Here is a 14,724-nt window from a genome sequence, read left to right on the forward strand (position 1 = left end):
GACCAAAACTGTACACAATATTCCAGATGCGGCCGTACCAGAGTCTTATACAACTGCATCATGACCTCAGGACTCCGGAACTCAATTCCTCTACCAATAAAAGCCAGTACGCCATATGCCTTCCTCACCGCACTATTTACTTGGGTGGCAACTTTCAGAGATCTGTGTACATGGACACCAAGATCCCTCTGCTCATCCACACTACCAAGTATCCGGCCATTAGCCCAGTACCCCATCTTTTTGTTATTCTTCCCAAAGTGAGTCACCTCGCACTTAGCTACATTGAATTCCATCTGCCACCTTTCTGCCCAGCTCTGCAGCTTCTCTATATCCTGCTGTAACCTGCCACATGCTTCCTCACTGTCAACAACTCCTCCGACTCCTCCAACGTTTTGTTTTGTAAATCATAATCGGGGGTTTTATCGGCCTATGAAGATGCTAAACAGGCTATTTTTAAATGCTTATGAATTGGTACCAGAAGCATAAAGACAGCAGTTCAGAAACCTAAAGAAGGAACCAGATCAGACTTATGTTGAGTTTGAAAGAATTAAACATAGTCATTTTTATCGGTGGGTGCATGCTTTGAAAATAGATAAGACCTTTGAGGCTCTAAGAGAGATTATTCTGCTGGAGGAGTTTAAAAACTCACTTCCAGAGATGGTAAGAATTCACGTGGAGGAACAGAAAGTTCAGGAAGTGAGAAGGGCAGCAGAATTAGCAGATGAGTACATGTTGGTGCATAAGACAAGCTTCCATCCAGAATTTCATCCTGTGGGGGATAGAAGGGGAGACCCTACACTACTAAACCAAGAGTAGAGAGCACTGATAAGAATTTACCACAGGATAAAAAAGAAGGCCAAGAGGCTGGAAAGGAGGTGAAAGGCCTCAGGTGTTTCCCCTGTGGTAAAGTGGGACACGTAAAGTCACAGAACTAGTCGTTAAAGAAATACACTGTGAGAAAAGATATGGTAAAAGAAACTAAACCAGTGGCATTGGTGAAGGGAGTAAAGGAGACCCCAAGAAGAGCTGCAGGAGAGCGCACAGCCTAGGCAGGGGCTGGGTATGGAGTTGGTGCCTGATCTCTACAAAGAATTCACCTCTGTCGGTAAAGTTTACTCAGAAAGAACAGGGGGAGAAGGACAAGAAGTTATAATTTTGAGAGATACAGGATCTAACCAGTCACTGATAGTAAGGGATGAGCAAATATGCACTGTTTCTGATCTGTTACCCGAGAGTGTGGTAATTTGAGGGATAGCTGGACACAAATTTAGCGTTCCCCTATGTAAGATTAGGTTGGAGTGCCAACTCAAGTCTAGGGAAGTTACAGTGGGAGTGATTGACAGAGCGTCAGTTCCAGGAACTCAGTTTGTTCTTGACAATGATTTGGCAGGATCCAAGGTGGGAGTGACACCCCTTGTTGTGGAGAAACCCAAGGAAAACCAAGAAACTGAGGAGTAAAAACAGAAAATCCTGGTATTTTCCCAGGCTGTGTGGTAAACAGATCCCACTCTCATAAGTCACAGCACGAAGCGAAAAGTAAAGAGAAAGGTGAAGGAGTTGAGGTTCAGTTAGTGAACACCCTGCTGGTGTAATGGTGCAGGAAAAACCTGAACAGGCAGAGGGCCAGACAGAAGTGTTTCGTCCTGAAAGGCAAGACAAGACAATAAAAGATATATATGTAGATGGAAACTCTGAAAAGCAGGCAGAGAACATAGAACATAGAACAATACAGCACAGAACAGGCCCTTCGGCCCACGATGTTGTGCCGAACTTCTAACCTAGATTAAGTACCCATCCATGTACCTATCCAAATGCCGCGAGAATATTCCTGAGAGTTATTATCTGAAAGATAGAATCCTCAGATGGAAATGGAGACCACGGCAGGTTAGTGCAGAGGAGAAATGGGCTGATGTGCACCAGGTTGTGTTGCCGGTAGCATACAGACAGGTGGTGTTACAGGTTTTTTTTCCTGAGAGTTATTTCCTGAGAGTTATTATCTGAAAGATAGAATCCTCAGACGGAAATGGAGACCACGGCAGGTTAGTGCAGAGGAGAAATGGGCTGATGTGCACCAGGTTGTGTTGCCGGTAGCATACAGACAGGTGGTGTTACAGGTAGCACATGAACTACCTGTAGGAGGTCACCTAGGGGTATGAAAGACTCAGATTGAGGTACAAAAACATTTTTATTGGTCTGGAATGCACAAGGATGTAGTTAACTTTTGGTGAACGTGTTATATGAGCCAAATGGTAGGAAAGCCACAGACGGTATTAAAACCAGTATCTCTGTTGCCAATTCCCACATTTGAAGAACCTTTCACAGGGGTTATAATTGATGGCGTAGGTCTCCTCCTGAGAACTAAAAGTGGGAACCAGTACTTGTTAACCAGAATGGATATGTCTTCCAGATTTCCACAAGCAATTCCATTACGGAGTATCAAAGCAAAAAGGGTGGTCGAGGAGTTAGTAACTTTCTTCACACGGTATGGGTTACCCAGAGAGATTCAGTCAGACCAAGGGACAAATTTTACTGCTAGGCTGTTTAAGGAGGTTATGGATAGCTTAGGTATACAGCACTTTAAATCAGTGAGTATCATCCTGAATCCCAGGGAGCTTTAGAAAGATGGTATCAGACTTTGAAGATTATGTTGAGAGCATACTGACAGGATTACCCAAGGGAGTTTCTCAAAATGGAGAAAGGTGACCCACGGTGTTCCACAGGGATCAGTGGGGCCACTGTTGTTTGTGATATGCATAGATAATCTGGAAGAGGGCACTCTTGGTATGATCAGCAAGTTTGCAGATGACACGAAGATTGGTGGAGTAGCAGAAACAATAGGGGACTGTCAAAGAATACAGGAGAATATAGATAAACTGGAGAGTTGGGCAGAAAAGTGGCAGATGGAGTTCATTCCAGACAAATGTGAGCTGATCCATTTTGGGAAGACTAATTCCAGAGTGAATTATACAATGAACGGAAGAGCCTTGGGAAAAGTTGATGAGCAGAGAGATCTGGGAGTGCAGGTCCATTGTACCCTGAAGGTTGCTGACCAGGTGGATAGAGTGGTCAAGAAGGCATATAGTATGTTTGCCTTCATTGGACAGGGTATTGAGTATAAGAGCTGGCAGGTCATGTTAAAATTGTACAAGACATTGTTTTGGCCGTATTTGGACAACTTTGGACAGTTCTGGTCACCACATTACCAAAAGGATGTGGATGCTTTGGAGAGGGTGTAGAGAAGCTTTACGAGGATGTTGCCTGGTATGGAAGGTGCTAGCTATGAAGAGAGGTTGAGTAGGTTATGATTGAGGTCTACAAAATCATGAAGGGTATAGACAGGGTGGATAGAGATAGGCTTTTTCCCAGGGTGAGTGATTCAATAACAAGAGGTCACGCGTTCAAGGTGAGAGGTGAAAAGTTTAAGGGGAATATACGTGGCAAATACTTTACACAGAGGGTGGTAGGTGCCTGGAATGCATTGCCAACAGAGGAGGTAGAGGCAGGCACGGTAGATTCATTTAAGGTGCGTCTGGACAGATGCATGAGTAAGTGGGGAGCAGAGGGATACAGATGTTTAGGAATTGGGCGACAGGTTTAGACAGTAAATTTGGATCGGCTCAGGCTTGGAGGGCTGAAAGGCCTGTTCCTGGGCTGTACATTTTCTTTGTTCTTTGTTCTTTGATTGGGATAAAGGTATTCCATTCATATTGTTTGCCATTAGAGATGCCCCAAACAAATCTACTCAGTTTACTCCCTTTGAGTTAATATTCAGTCAGGAAGTGAGGGATCCTTTGAAATTAATTGAAGAAAAATTTACAGGACCAAAGTCAGAGATCTCAGACTTAGAATATATATTGGAGGTGAGGGAGAGATTAAATTAAGTAGGTGAGTTAGCTAAACAGCACCTAAAGAGCTGAAGGGCTTTTGTCTGAAACGTCGATGTTCCTGCTCCTCGGATGCTGCTTGACCTGCTGTGCTTTTTCAGCACCACTCTAATCTAGACTCTGCAGTCCTCATTTTCACCCAGCACCTAAAGAGGGCACAGTGTAGAATGAAGCAGGTGGCAGATAAAAGCCCTGAGGCTCGGACGCTTTCCCGAGGGGATGACATGTCAGTACGGTTACCAATGATAGGAGATCCCTTCAAAGCCAGGTTTAGTGGTCCCTATCAAATTGAGAAAAAGTTGATTCAGGTGAACTATTTAGTAAAGATGTCAGTTAGAGAAAAAGGTTTCTGGTATGTCATGTGAACATGTTGAACCGTATTATACTTCAGAGAAAGAACTGGAGAGACAGGTGTTAGTTACTGCCCCGCAAGGTGAGGAATCAAATCCAGATGATGTGGATTTTAATATGCCTCAATATGGATTAAAAAATGAGGAAGTCCTTGAGGAGTGGGATAGGTTAGTAAGCTATCTGTCTCAGGGGTATAGAACACAGTTGAAAGATTTGTTACTGCAGTTTCAGGACATCTGTAAGAATCAGATGGGGAGGACCAATGCTATTGTACATGAAGTAGATGTAGGGAATACTGCTCTGATAAAACAACAGCCCTCTCAGCTTAACCCTTTCAAAGCCAGATAGGTCCAGGTAGAGGTGGAGGCCATGCTCGATGAGGATATCATCGAACCAATCCCGAGTGAGTGGAGTTCACTGATTGTCTTAGTTCCCAAACTGGACGGGACTCAATGATTCTGCGTAGATCATCGGAAGGTCAGTGCCATTACAAAATCAGACTCCTATCCAAATCCTAGACTGGAGGACTGTATCAGGAAAGTCAGACAAGCCAGTTACATCACCCTTCCTGATGAAGGGCTTTTGACCGAAACGTCGATTTTCCTGCTCCTCGGATGCTGCCTGAACTGCTGTGCTTTTCCAGCACCACTCTAATCAAGACTCTGGTTTCCAGCATCTGTAGTCATTGTTTTTACCCAGTTACATCACCAAGTTGGACTTAATCCGTAGTTACTGTCACGTACCTTTACCAGAGTCGGAAAAATAAATTTCTGTGCTTGTAACCCCAAATGGGCTGTTTCAGTTTAAAGTGATGCCCTTTGGAATGACACATTCCAAAGACTTATGAACAGAACTGTGGCTGGGTTAACAAACTGTGCAGTCTATTTGGACAATATAGTGATCTTTAGTAAGTCCTGGAAAGGTCACATGGTACAGTTGGCAGAGCTCTTTGAACAACCACGAGAAGTAAAACTGGTGATAAACTTAAATAAAATGGAATTCGCGAAAGTAGAGGTGATGTTTTTGGACATAACATTGGTCATGGAAGGTTGACCCCACAGAACACAAAGACGAAGGCCATCGAGGAATTTCCACGACCAACCTCGAAGAAAGAGGTACTTCAATTCTTAGGACTCAGTGGATTCTATTGGAAGTTTGTTCCAAACCTCAGCAGTGTAATGGCACTGTTAACTGATTTGCTGAAGAAGAACACAAAGTTTTGCTGGACAGACCAATGCCAGGAGGCATTCGACCATTTGAAATCAATATTAACCACCAAACCAGTTTTAGCTACATCAAACATTTCAAAATCTTTTAAAGTTGCCATCGATGCTAGTGACATTGGAGTTGGAGCTGCAGGAAGATGAGGATGGGATTGAACTGCCAGTTGGTTACTTTTTGAAGAAGATCAACATCCACCAGAGGAAATACTCCATGATTGAAAAGGAGCTATTGAATTTGGTGCTGGCCTTACAATATTTTAATGTGTATGTCATGAACAATGTGTCAGAGATGGTTTCATACAATCTGCTTACATTCTTAGAATGCTTTAAAGACAAGAATATGAGACTATTTCATTGGAGTCTTCTGTTACAGACTTTTAATTTGAAAATCATACATCCTTACAACCTGCAACATGTAATTGCAGATGCGTTATCGTGGATTTAACTGATAGAGTTTAGATGAGATTTGTATTTATTTAATTATATATGAAACAAAGTTAAGGTGAGCTTATATTAAAGTTATCTGTATGTTAGGGTAACGTGTTAAAACAAAAAGAAAAAAAAGCCATCTTTTTAATATGGTGGTTCATTTTTTCTTAAGGGAGGGAGATGTTATGAAGGTGTAGAAGTGTACTGTACCTTTAAGAGACTGAAGGACTTGTCAAGCACACTGAGTGCCGGAGAATTTACATTTGGTTCAGAACAGATAGCATTGGCTGAGTTGCTATGAAACAAAAAAACCAAATTTGAATTCGGCCAATCAGTTTATATTATACCTCAAAAATGCCACCTGCCAATCCAGTTTGAATTTAGTACATTGACAATCTTAAAAGCCAATGTCACAATTCGATGCTTTGGGGGTATAAGACCATGGAAAATTTGAACAGTTGGGAGGAGAAAAGAAGACTGGGATACAGACAAGAACCGAAAGCTGCCTGGTTTTGAGATAAGAAGTTTGTTTTGTGAATCTTAATCGGGAGTTTTATCGGACTAGTATTGTAGAAGGCAAGGTAAAAGATAGGTTAGAGGAAGGTGTTGTAAATAGTTGTTAGTTCATTATTCACAGTTATACTTTAAGAAATAAAGTTGTTAATTTTTACTTTAAATATTTCTTGGCTTCTCGAATTTTTGCAGATTACTGCATGGGATAAATCTTTTCTGTGTTAGATTGAGCAGGAGGGTTTACCCTCTGTCATAACAAGATTGAGGGTGATTTAGTGGTTTGGATCAGAAATTGGCTAGCTGGAAGAAGACAGAGGGCGGTGGTTGATGGGAAATGTTCATCCTGGAGTTCAGTTACTAGTGGTGTACCGCAAGGATCTGTTTTGGGGCCACTGTTGTTTGTCATTTTTATAGATGTTCTGGATGAGGGCGTAGAAGGATGGGTTAATAAATTTGCGGTGGAATTATGAATAGTGCTGAAGGATGTTGCAGGTTACAGAGGGACATAGATAAGCTGCAGAGTGGGCTGAGAGGTGGCAAATGGAGTTTAATGTGGAAAAGTGTGAGGTGATTCACTTTAGAAGGAGTAACAGAAATGAAGATACTGGACTAATGGTAAGATTCTTGGTACTGTAGAAGAGCAGAGAGAGATCTCGGTGTCCATGCACATAGATCCTTGAAACTTACCACCCAAGTTCATAGGGTTGTTAAGAAGGCATACGGTGTGTTAGCTTTTATTGGTAGAGGGATTGAATTTCGGAGCCATGAGGTCATGCTGCAGCTGTAAAACTCTGGTGCGGCCACACTTGGAGTATTGTGTACAGTTCTGGTCACCGCATTATAGGAAGGATGTGGAAGCTTTGGAAAGGGTTCAGAGGAGATTTGCTAGGAGATTTACTGGTATGGAGGGAAGGTCTTATGAGGAAAGGCTGAGGGCCTTGAGGCTGTTTTCGTTGGTTGAGAAGAAGTTTGAGAGGTGACCTAATTGAGACATATAAGATAATCAGAGGGTTAGATAGGGTGGACAGTGACATCACCATCTTTTTCCTCAGATGGTGATGACTTTCACAAAGGGACATAGCTTTAAATTGAGGGGTGATAGATGTAAGACAGATGTCAGAGGTAGTTTTTTTACTCAGAATAGTAGGGGCATGGAACACACTATCTGTAACAATAGCAGACTAACTAACTTTAAGGGAATTAAAATTGTCATTGGATAAATATATGGATGGAAATGGAATAGTGTTGGATAGATGGGCTTCAGATTGATTCCATAGGTCGGTGCAACATCGAGGGTTGAAGGGCCTGTACTGCGCTGTAATATTCAATATTCTATGTTCTATATGCTAAGGTAAGAGCCCACTGTTTTGGATGTTGTATATTAGCCTGGATAGAGAATTCACAAATGGACAGGGAACAGTGAGTGGGATTAGGGTTTGTTTTTGAGGTTGGAAATCTGTGAGCCATGGAGTTCCACAGGGATCAGTGCTGGGACCATGAGTGTTTACAATATACATTAATGACTTGGAAGGAAGCGACTGGCTTGCAGACAATACAAAAATAGGTGGAAAGACAGGGTGTGAGAGGGATATGAACAGATTAGAGAGAGATATTGGTAGGTTAAGTAAGTGGGCAAAAAGTTGGCAAATGGTTTGTAATGTGGGAAAATATGAAGTTGTTCATTTTGGAAGGGAGAACGGAAAAACAGAGAATTATTTAAATGGAGAGAAATTGCAGAAAGCTACAACGCAAAAGGACTTGTGCACTGAAAACTAGCACAGAGGGACAGCAGGCAACCAGGAAGGGCTAATGGAATGTTAACTTGTAGTTTCTGATCCTATCTGTTTAAAATCTTTTCTAGTCCAGCGAATGTCATTGGTGGATGATGACAATTCAATCGATCTGCTCCCACTCCAGGTTCCTCAGCAGCTCTGTGGAGATGTCCTGCATGCTGGTATCAAGCAGCCCTACAGCCGCCTTGTGTCATGTTAATTACTGCACTCAGTAATCTCTACCACCAGGTATATTGCCCCCGATCACCATGACTACTAATTGTGATTCTAGTCAAGATTTCTGCCCTTATTTGGGAGCAGGTTCTGCCCTTGACAGTTACCTCTTCCCTCAATCAAATGGTTACCGGTTCTTCAGTCCCAGAAACTCTCAGTGCTGCCCCCTTGGAAGGTGGTTGGGGAATATTGTTGGCAGCTGGCAGGCAGGACCAGTCTGGGGGTTTAGGGAGGGGGGGGGCTTGGATCTGAAGAGGAGAGAAGGTGGGGCAGCACATCAGGTTGGGTAGAACCATGAGGTGGGAGACATTTGCTGGGCACTAGATTTCGGATCAGAACTGTTCTCTATTCCACCCCCCCCCCCGCCGCACTTCTCTTTGTCTCTCTCTCTCACACACACAGACACAGGTACAGAAATATTCAGGTGAGGCAGCTGGAATACAGGTATGATAACCTCTGTATCGTTACTTAGTTACACCCCCCTCCCCTTTCCTGTAGGAGGCCATTCAGCCCTTCAATTCTCCTCTGCCATGCTGTAAGATCATGGCTGATTTGATTGGTGTCTTAGTTCCATGTTCCTGTCTGCAGCTATAACCCTTGACACCTTTGTCAGTTAATAATCTGACTCAATCTTGAACAAATGTAAATACACAGCCTCCGCTACCTTCTGTGGAAGAGAATTCAATAGTTCAGCATCGTCAGGGAAAAGAAAATCTCTTCATCTGCATTACAAAATGGAGACCTCTTATTCTTAAACTGTGCCTGAAATTGTTATTATTCTTCTTCACAAGAGGAAACTTCCATCTTGTATCCACTTCACCCAAACTCCTCAGGATCCTATTTTTTTTTAAAAAAGACTGACTTGTGTTCTTCTAAACTACAACAGATACAGACCCTTTAATAAGCCTTTCACCCCAAAAAGGAGTTGATTGAACTTTCTCTGAACTTCTTCTGAAGCAATTAAATTGGTTTCTCAAAGAGGAGATCGAACTGTGGATGTGGTCTCCCCAAGGCCGTATATAGCTGTAACTAACCTACAATCCATTTGCTTCCCCGATCACTTACTGAAGCTACATTTGACCTATTTTTGTATTTCATGGTGAGGTCTCTTCGATCACTCTGTACCACACAGTGCTGCAATTTCTCTCCATGTCACTCCACCCCAGTGGGAGGGGGTGCTTAAAATGCCAACCATTGATTGGGTGATGGGAGGGTGATCTGAACCTGGATTTGTGTTTAAACCAAAGATTATGGCTTAGATCTGCCTGAATAAGATATGACATCCCCAAGACTGCCTGTTGGAGCAGTCTGTTCAACAGAGCCCAGTAGGAGGGTTGAAAGAAATGGGAGAGAGATGGCATCACACAGCAGCTGCCCCATATCTACAAAAATGCTGTATGAAAATGAGGAAAAGAAGGAAGCCAGATCGATCTTCATGGGACTTCAAGGTTTGCATGGGGTTGGGGAGAGAAGCAATGTTAGTGATAACTGTGGTTGTAAAATATCTAAGGAAATTAACTTGGAGAGAGTGATGTGGAGGGGCTGGTGTTGGACTGAGGTGGACGATGTCAGAAGTCGCACTGCACCAGGTTATAGTCCAACAGGTTTATTCTTTTTTCACAGAGTCAGTCCCCTAAACTGAGGAGACTCAATCTCCTAGTTTAATTTTTTTTAACTAAGGAGATTCTAAATCTCCTGGTTTTCCCCATCCTCCACACTACCACCTAGCAGCAGTAGTGCTTATATTTTCCCCAGCACCCATGTTGTGTGTGTGCAGGTGTGAGACACAGTGAAAGACATAAGGTGTACAAATCTTTATTCATTTTCCACCACCAGGAAGAAACACCCGAGTGGCCAGTGACAAGTAGTACCCTTCTCATCAATGAGAAATGCTGTGTGACCAAAAAAGTGAAGGGGAGGGCAGGGATTAAATCAAAATAGAGTTGGAGGGGGAAATAAAACACTCCACTCCCTGCGGTGCCCACCTCTCCCTGAACACCTCAAGGGTGTTTCCAACAGGTTTATCTGAAATCACAAACTTCCAGAGCACTGCTCCTTCGTTAGGTAAACCTGAAAGCTTGTGATTTCAAATAAACCTATTGGAGTATAACTTGGTGTGGTGTGACTTCTGACTGGAGAGGAATAACACATTCAACTTCCAACCTAATCCAAATAAGAACCATTTAGTTATACTTTGGTTCAACCAGTTATTTCAAAAGATCCAGACCATTACCTTCACACCTTGCGAGAAAAATTGCTGCTGCATTCATCATTGTAATAAAATCATTTCAGTATTAAAAAAGGAAACAACTGAGATTTGTCAAACAAAATAGCTGTTTATTGTATATGACCGAGGTGGGGGAGGGGGAGGGTGGATGCACGACATGTTGGGGAAAAATCATTGTAATAAGTTATTTAACACCTTTTTGTTTACAGAGAAGTGGTTAGGCAGGAGAACAAGGTATAGTTTTGCAATGATTTCTACTGAGTCTTATAAAAATCTCGGACAACTCCATTGAGAGAAAGATGCTACATAAATTAAAAATACTGAGTACTAAATCAGTCCTATCAGTAGTCAGGTTTTTATTCAGTTTATTTTACAATGAAGTCTTGTTTTGTGCTGTTAGAACCATAAGTTACATAATGTAACTATTTATATATACAACATAAAAATTACTAAGCATTCTATTGCAAATACATCAAGTGGTAATAAAACCTCAAAACTTTATAATAGTCAGTTTGTCATATTTCATACAGTACTTGCCCTAAGTAAACAGTTTATAACAATGTATGTAAATAATAGTTATTTACAGGATAAAATACTATTAACCAAAAAAATCCAAGAGTACTATTAGTTATTTACAGCCCTTAAAAATAATTTATTACGCTGTTTCTACAAAAACAGGTTACTGGTTCACCATAGCACAGTGTGCGCAGATTTAACAGTACAACAGTTTGACAGCTGTATTAGGAAACAATCTCACAAAGATGACGTAGTTGAGTCTAGAATTTCTCTTCCATTGCAAACAGTAGGAACATAATGGGCACTGGCAGATGCTGTAAAAGCAAGAGTATCAAGACAAGTTACTCCGAATGTAGCAATACACAATCATTCAAATAAAATTCTATACTTCCACTGCTTTCGTTCCTGTTTGATCTGGTTCTTCTCGCTGTTTGATTCCTCAGCATTAATGTCCTTTCTTGATGTCAGCCAAGGCTACATGTGTTAGAGGCTGTTCAACTCAGACAGGCATCACAGCTGAGTCCAATCCCATCCTCATGCACAAGTCCACAATCAGGTGTTTCCCAGGTGCACTGATGAGGGGCTTGAATATTGGTCAGTTTTCTCAGTCTGACTCAATGGTGATGAGGTCAACTCCAGACTTTCAACAGTGTAATGGTCAAAACTCATATCAACTATTTATGCCATAGCTCTCCCTCTCTCATATATAATAATTACATTAATTCAATTGTAATAATTAGTCTAGATAGCATCGCTAAAAGGCAATGGTTAATATTTAAGGAACAAATGCATGCTCTCAAGCAGTTATACATTCACTTCAGGCAAAAAGGCAACAGCCATGGCTAACAAAGGAAATTAAAGATTGTATCAGATCCATAGAGGAGAGAGATAAAGTTGCTCAAAATTGTAGTAAGCCTGAAGACTAGGAACAGTTGAGAATTCAGCAAAGCAGGACTAAAGGGTTAATTAAGAGGAGCAATAGAGTATGACAGAAAACTTGCAAGGACAGAACATTCACAATAAGGTAGATGTATTTACAGCACGAATATGGATATGATATGGTTACAATTATCGAGACCAAGCTGTAGGGATGGTGGTCAGTTAGCTCAGGTGGCTGGATTCTCTGCTTTGCAATGCAGAGTGATGCCAACAATGTGGGCTCAATTTCCACACCAGCTGAGGTGACCATGAAGGCTGGTCCTTCTCAACCCATCCCCTCACTCGGGGCGTGGCAACCCCCAGGTTACATCACATTCCCAGGTATCTCTCTCTGATGGGGGTGCAGCACTTTGGTACCATGATGCCCTTATCTTTATGGCTGTAGGGTGACCAATGCAAGAACAGAAATGGAGGTGAAGTGGAAGATTAAGTTACTGCAATAAAACCATAAAGACCAGAAAACACAAAGGCAGAAATTAGGCCATTCAACCCGTCAAGTCTTTTGCCATTGAATTGATAAGTTTCTCATCCCATTCTCCTGTTTTCTCCCCATTACCCTTGATCCCCTTGATAGTCAAGAACCTATCTATCTCCATCTTAAGTATGCTGAATGACCTGGCCTCCATAGCCTTCTGTAACAATGAATTCCACAGATTCGCCGCTCTCTGGCTGAAGACAATTCTTCTTGTCTCCATTTGAAAAGGTCTTCTAAGGCTGTGCCCTTGGGTCCTAGTCTCTCCTACAAATGGAAACACCTTCAGTAATGAGAAAGGTTCTTGACATAGGTCAATTGGGTGTGGAATCAATTTGTGTGGAGCTAAGAAGTAACAGGGATGGAAAGCATTCATGGGTGTTATCTACACATCTCCAAATAATAATGGCGAGCTAGGGGAAGGCATTAAACAGGAAGGTAGATACACATGCAACAAGCAAGCCATAGTGATCATGGGTGACTTTCATGTACATAGAAACTGGACAGACCACATTAGTAATAAAACCGTAGCAGATGAATTCTTGGAGTGTATACAATTTTTTTTAGGTCAGTAGATTGAGGAACTAACTCAAGAATGGACATTTCTAGATTTGGTTTTGTGCTATGAGAATGCTAAATCTTCAAGTGAGAGGTCCTTTAGGAAAAAGTGATCATAACATGATTTCACTGGAATTGAAAGTCAAGTAGTCCATTCCAAAATTAGGATCCTTAAATTTAAACAAGGACATTTCAAAGGTATGGAGGGTGAATTCGACGATAAAATATAGGAGCAGAATTAGGCCATTGGCTCATTGAGTCTGGTCCAACATCCAATCATGATTGATATCACAATAAACTAGATAACATTACCTAAGGGCAATGGTTAGTGTTTAAGCAATAATTGCATGCACTCCAGCTTTTATACATCCACTTCAGGCAAAAAAAACCACAACGGTCATGGCTAACAAAGAAAATTAAAAATAGTATCAGATCCAAAGAGGAGATCGATAATGTTGCTCAAAAATGTAGCAAGCCTGAAGACTAGGAGCAGTTTAGAATTCAGCAAAGGAGGACCAAGGTGTTGATTATGAGGAACAGTAGAGTATGACAGTAAACGTGTAAGGAACATTAAAATCAGACTGTAAAAACATCTATGAATTTGTAAAAATAAAAAGATTATTGAAGACAAATGTTAACCCATTACAGAATTGATAATGGAGAATAAAGGGAACATCTGAGTAATTAAACAATAACTTCTGATCTGTCTACACAGAAGAAGTTAAAAAAAAAACTTCCTAGAGAAAGCAAAGGTTTTTGTGAAGGAAGAATTGAAGGAAATTAGTAAAAAGCAGTGCCAAGAAATTAATGTGACTGGAAGCTGATAAACCTCCAGGATCTGGTAGTCTACATCCCAGGGTAATAAAGGAGGTGGCCGTAGAAATATTGCTTGTATTGGTTGTCATCTTTCAAAATTCTGTAGATTCTGTAATAATCCCCATAGTTTGGAGGATTGCACATGTTTACTGTTTAAAAAGGGATGAATGGAGAATAACAGGAATTACATAACCTTTAGCCTAATATCAGTGTCGGGAAAATGCTGGAGTCTATTATAAAGGGATGAAATAACAGGAGACTTAAAAAAAATCAATGGTGTCACATAGAGTCAGCTTTGGTTTACGAAAGAGAAATCATGTTTGACAAATCATGTTTGACAAATCATGTTTGAGGATAATGAGTAAATGAGGGTGAACCATGAGGATGTGATATATTTGGATTTTCGGAAAGCTATTCACATGAAGTAATTATGGTACAAAATCAAAGCATATAGGATGGGCGGTAAAATACTGACATGAATTAAGAACTTGTTCACGGATAGGAAACAGGGATTCGTAATAAATGGTTCATTTTCGGAATGGATTTGTGGGATGCCGGAGAGGTTAGTACTGGGCCCCAATTATTCATCATGGATATCAACAATTAGAATGAGGGTATAAAATGTAGTATTTCCAACTTAACTGAGGACATAAATGTAGGTGGGATTTTGAATGGGGAGGATCAAGTAGGCAAAAGTGAGGACTGCAGATGCTGGAAACCAGAGTTTAGATCAGAGTGTTGCTGGAAAAGCACAGCAGGTCAGGCAGCATCCGAGGAGCAGGAAAATCGT

At 41.4% G+C, this 14,724-nt stretch overlaps 1 protein-coding gene across 1 annotated transcript in view; it reads right to left on the reverse strand.

Moving 5' to 3' along the window:
- Positions 1–10,706: 10,706 nt before the first annotated feature.
- LOC122561484 (metabotropic glutamate receptor 3-like) overlaps positions 10,707–14,724 on the reverse strand; it is a 256,129-nt gene continuing 252,111 nt past the window's right edge. Inside the window, exon 6 of the mRNA XM_043713230.1 lies at positions 10,707–11,463. Within this exon, the coding sequence (XP_043569165.1) occupies positions 11,387–11,463 (77 nt within the window). The 3' untranslated portion in view covers positions 10,707–11,386. The remainder of the gene's footprint in view (positions 11,464–14,724) is intronic.

Source organism: Chiloscyllium plagiosum, chromosome 23 (genome assembly GCF_004010195.1).
Source record: "Chiloscyllium plagiosum isolate BGI_BamShark_2017 chromosome 23, ASM401019v2, whole genome shotgun sequence".
In the NCBI taxonomy this organism is placed as follows: domain Eukaryota; kingdom Metazoa; phylum Chordata; class Chondrichthyes; order Orectolobiformes; family Hemiscylliidae; genus Chiloscyllium; species Chiloscyllium plagiosum.